Source organism: Lycium barbarum, chromosome 12 (assembly GCF_019175385.1).
Source record: "Lycium barbarum isolate Lr01 chromosome 12, ASM1917538v2, whole genome shotgun sequence".
NCBI classification, from domain to species: Eukaryota; Viridiplantae; Streptophyta; class Magnoliopsida; order Solanales; family Solanaceae; genus Lycium; species Lycium barbarum.
In genome coordinates this window covers 87,201,333-87,203,984 of record NC_083348.1, presented here as the reverse complement: position 1 = coordinate 87,203,984, position 2,652 = coordinate 87,201,333, and the positions used below count along the sequence as shown (strand labels likewise).

Genomic DNA, 2,652 nt, shown 5'->3' with positions numbered 1-2,652 from the left:
TCTAATGCAATTAATGAAGTGAGGGAGTTAGGGAGATATAAAAGGTAAAATAATTGAACGTTTGCAAGTAATGAAGTAAAGGAGATATAAAGGTAAAATAATTAAGGTAAAATAATTGAACTTTTGCCTAATAAACAAAAGTGTAGCTGGATATCACTGAGGAAAAACTCAAATTCTTAGATCATATAGTAGGAGACTCACCATATAACAGACACCAAGGAATTAAGATTTTTCTTAAGATACAATTTAATATATTGCAAGCTTAATTAGTTCAAACATACGTGAAATAGTAAATCGCTTATTAAAATCACATTATAGTTTTAATTGACACATATTATTAAAACCTTTTCCTGTTTTTCTCTATTCCAAAAGATGGTAATTTCTTATGAATATTATACCCAAAATAGCTAATTGACCAAAGTAATAATTTTGTTCCTATATCTATTTTACCTCGCCAAACTAATTTCAGGGTACCTTCACCTATAAATAAGACCTACAACACTTGGTGTTAATCACTCATATAACAATTCTAGTCCTAGTTGATAAAAGAAAGATGGCCATACAATTCAACTCTCTCCTCCTCACAAGTCTTTCTTTCCTAGTTATTGCTTCTACTTACTTTCATGTTTCCTCGGCAGGGAGTGTCTTGAAACATAATTTCCTTGATGATGAGCAACCCATAAACCCAAATGATCCTAATGTTGTGGGAATTGCAAAATTTGCTGTAGATGAGCACAACAAGGAGGCTAAAAGCAACTTTGAACTTGTAAATGTGTTGGCAGGAGGAACTGATTCAGTTACTGGTGGTGTTGTTTATCAGCTGCATATCACTGCCACTGAGTCCGACGTTACCACTACTCGTCTTGTGGCTGTTTTGGTGCATTCAGACAATTCCAAACAACTTCTTTCTTTTCAGTGATTTTCCTCTCTTACCATTTAAGTGTATGGTCATCTCTAAGAAACCATTATACTCGAAGCATTTGTATGAAATTAATTAACTATTTGAATTAAACATGTTACCTTATAGTATTGATTCATTTGGTCAGATTAAAGATGGATGATAATTTTTGTTCTGGATAAATCGTGTAACTTAGATGAGATTATACAATTATTAAACTCCAAAAATCAAAAACTATCTATTTTGAGAGTTTTAAAATACGGAAAAGGGCCTAAAATGCCCTTGAACTGGTGAAAGTCGTTTCCTTCGGGAGAACAAAAGGCCTGAGGTCACGGGTTCGAAGTGCTGCAGCGCGTAGCGAATTGTTGTGATTTCACTGCTACAATACCTGAGTATGTCATGTCATGCAGATCATGTTCATGGTGTCCAGTATGGTTAGCGCCCAGCTGGCACAAGGGTTCACAGTATGGTTAGCGCCCAGCTGTGGGTCCTCACATGCCCTTTGACAACCTTTTGAGTAACATATACAATATCAAATTCACTTAGAAAAATTTGCCATTTAGCTAACTTCCCAGTAGGCATAGGCTTCTAAAAGATATACTTTAGTGGATCCATTCTTGAGATAAGATAATTAGTATATGCAGACAGGTAATGCCTCAACTTTTGTGCAACCCAAGTCAGGGCACAGCAAGTGCGTTCCAACAGAGTATATCGGGCCTCGTAAGGCGTGAACTTCTTGCTCAAGTAGTATATTGCTTGCTCCTTCTTTCCTGTTTCATCATGTTGTCCCAACACACACCCAAATGCATTCACGGACAAATACAACAACAAAGGTCTTCCTGCTTCTGGAGGCACCAAAACAGGCGGATTAGACAAATACTCTTTGATTCTATCAAAAGCTTGTTGGCAATCTTCTGTCCATTTGGTAGCAGCATCTTTCCTCAACAACTTGATTATTGGCTCACATATTACTGTCGATTGTGCTATGAACCGACTAATGTAATTGAGACGATCGAGGAAGCTCATCAAGTCCTTTCGACTTTTTGGGGCAGGCAAGTCTTGAATAGCCTTTATCTTCGAAGAATCCAATTCGATGCCCCTCCTGCTCACAATAAAACCCAACAGCTTCCCAGCAGGAACACCAAATGCACACTTTGCGGGATTTAATTTCAAATTGTATCGCCTCAACTTGTCAAAGAACTTCTTCAAATCCGTCAAGTGATCTGAGCTCTTTCGTGACTTGATGATGATATCATCCACATAGACTTCAATCTCCTTGTGGATCATGTCATGAAAAATGGTAGTCATGGCTCTCATGTAGGTGGCACCTATGCTCTTTGTCACACCCCATTTTAACCCCGGAGTTAAATTAGAAGTACGACATATTGGAGATTCCTGTTTTTTGTTTATGTTAAATTAAGGAGTCGCCACCTAATTATTTATGGTGAATTAGGACACCTAAAGTTTATTAAAGTGATTTATCTAAAGTTGATTTTTATTTTAAAGTCTACGAAACCAAATGATTCTAGGTAAGGGTTCAATTAGTCTAAAGGGAAGGTATTAGGCATCCTTTAAGACCCATTAACAATGGTTAACCGACCGGACTTATAATTAATTAGGCTAAGTGTAAATATAGTGTTTTTAATATTTAAAAAATATTTTGAAAGTATTACTAAAGTTATAGATAGAAGTAGGATGTTGTTTAAAGTAAAACTTGTAGAAAGTAGTGACTGCATAAAAGAGTTTAGCTATAA

At 36.2% G+C, this 2,652-nt stretch overlaps 1 protein-coding gene across 1 annotated transcript; it reads left to right on the top strand.

Annotated features, from left to right (window-relative positions):
• The first annotated feature begins 553 nt into the window (after positions 1–553).
• LOC132624600 (cysteine proteinase inhibitor 4-like) lies at positions 554–919 on the top strand. Its single transcript, XM_060339357.1, has one exon. The coding sequence runs from the start codon at positions 554–556 to the stop codon at positions 917–919; it is 366 nt and encodes a 121-aa protein (XP_060195340.1).
• The last annotated feature ends 1,733 nt before the right edge of the window (positions 920–2,652 follow it).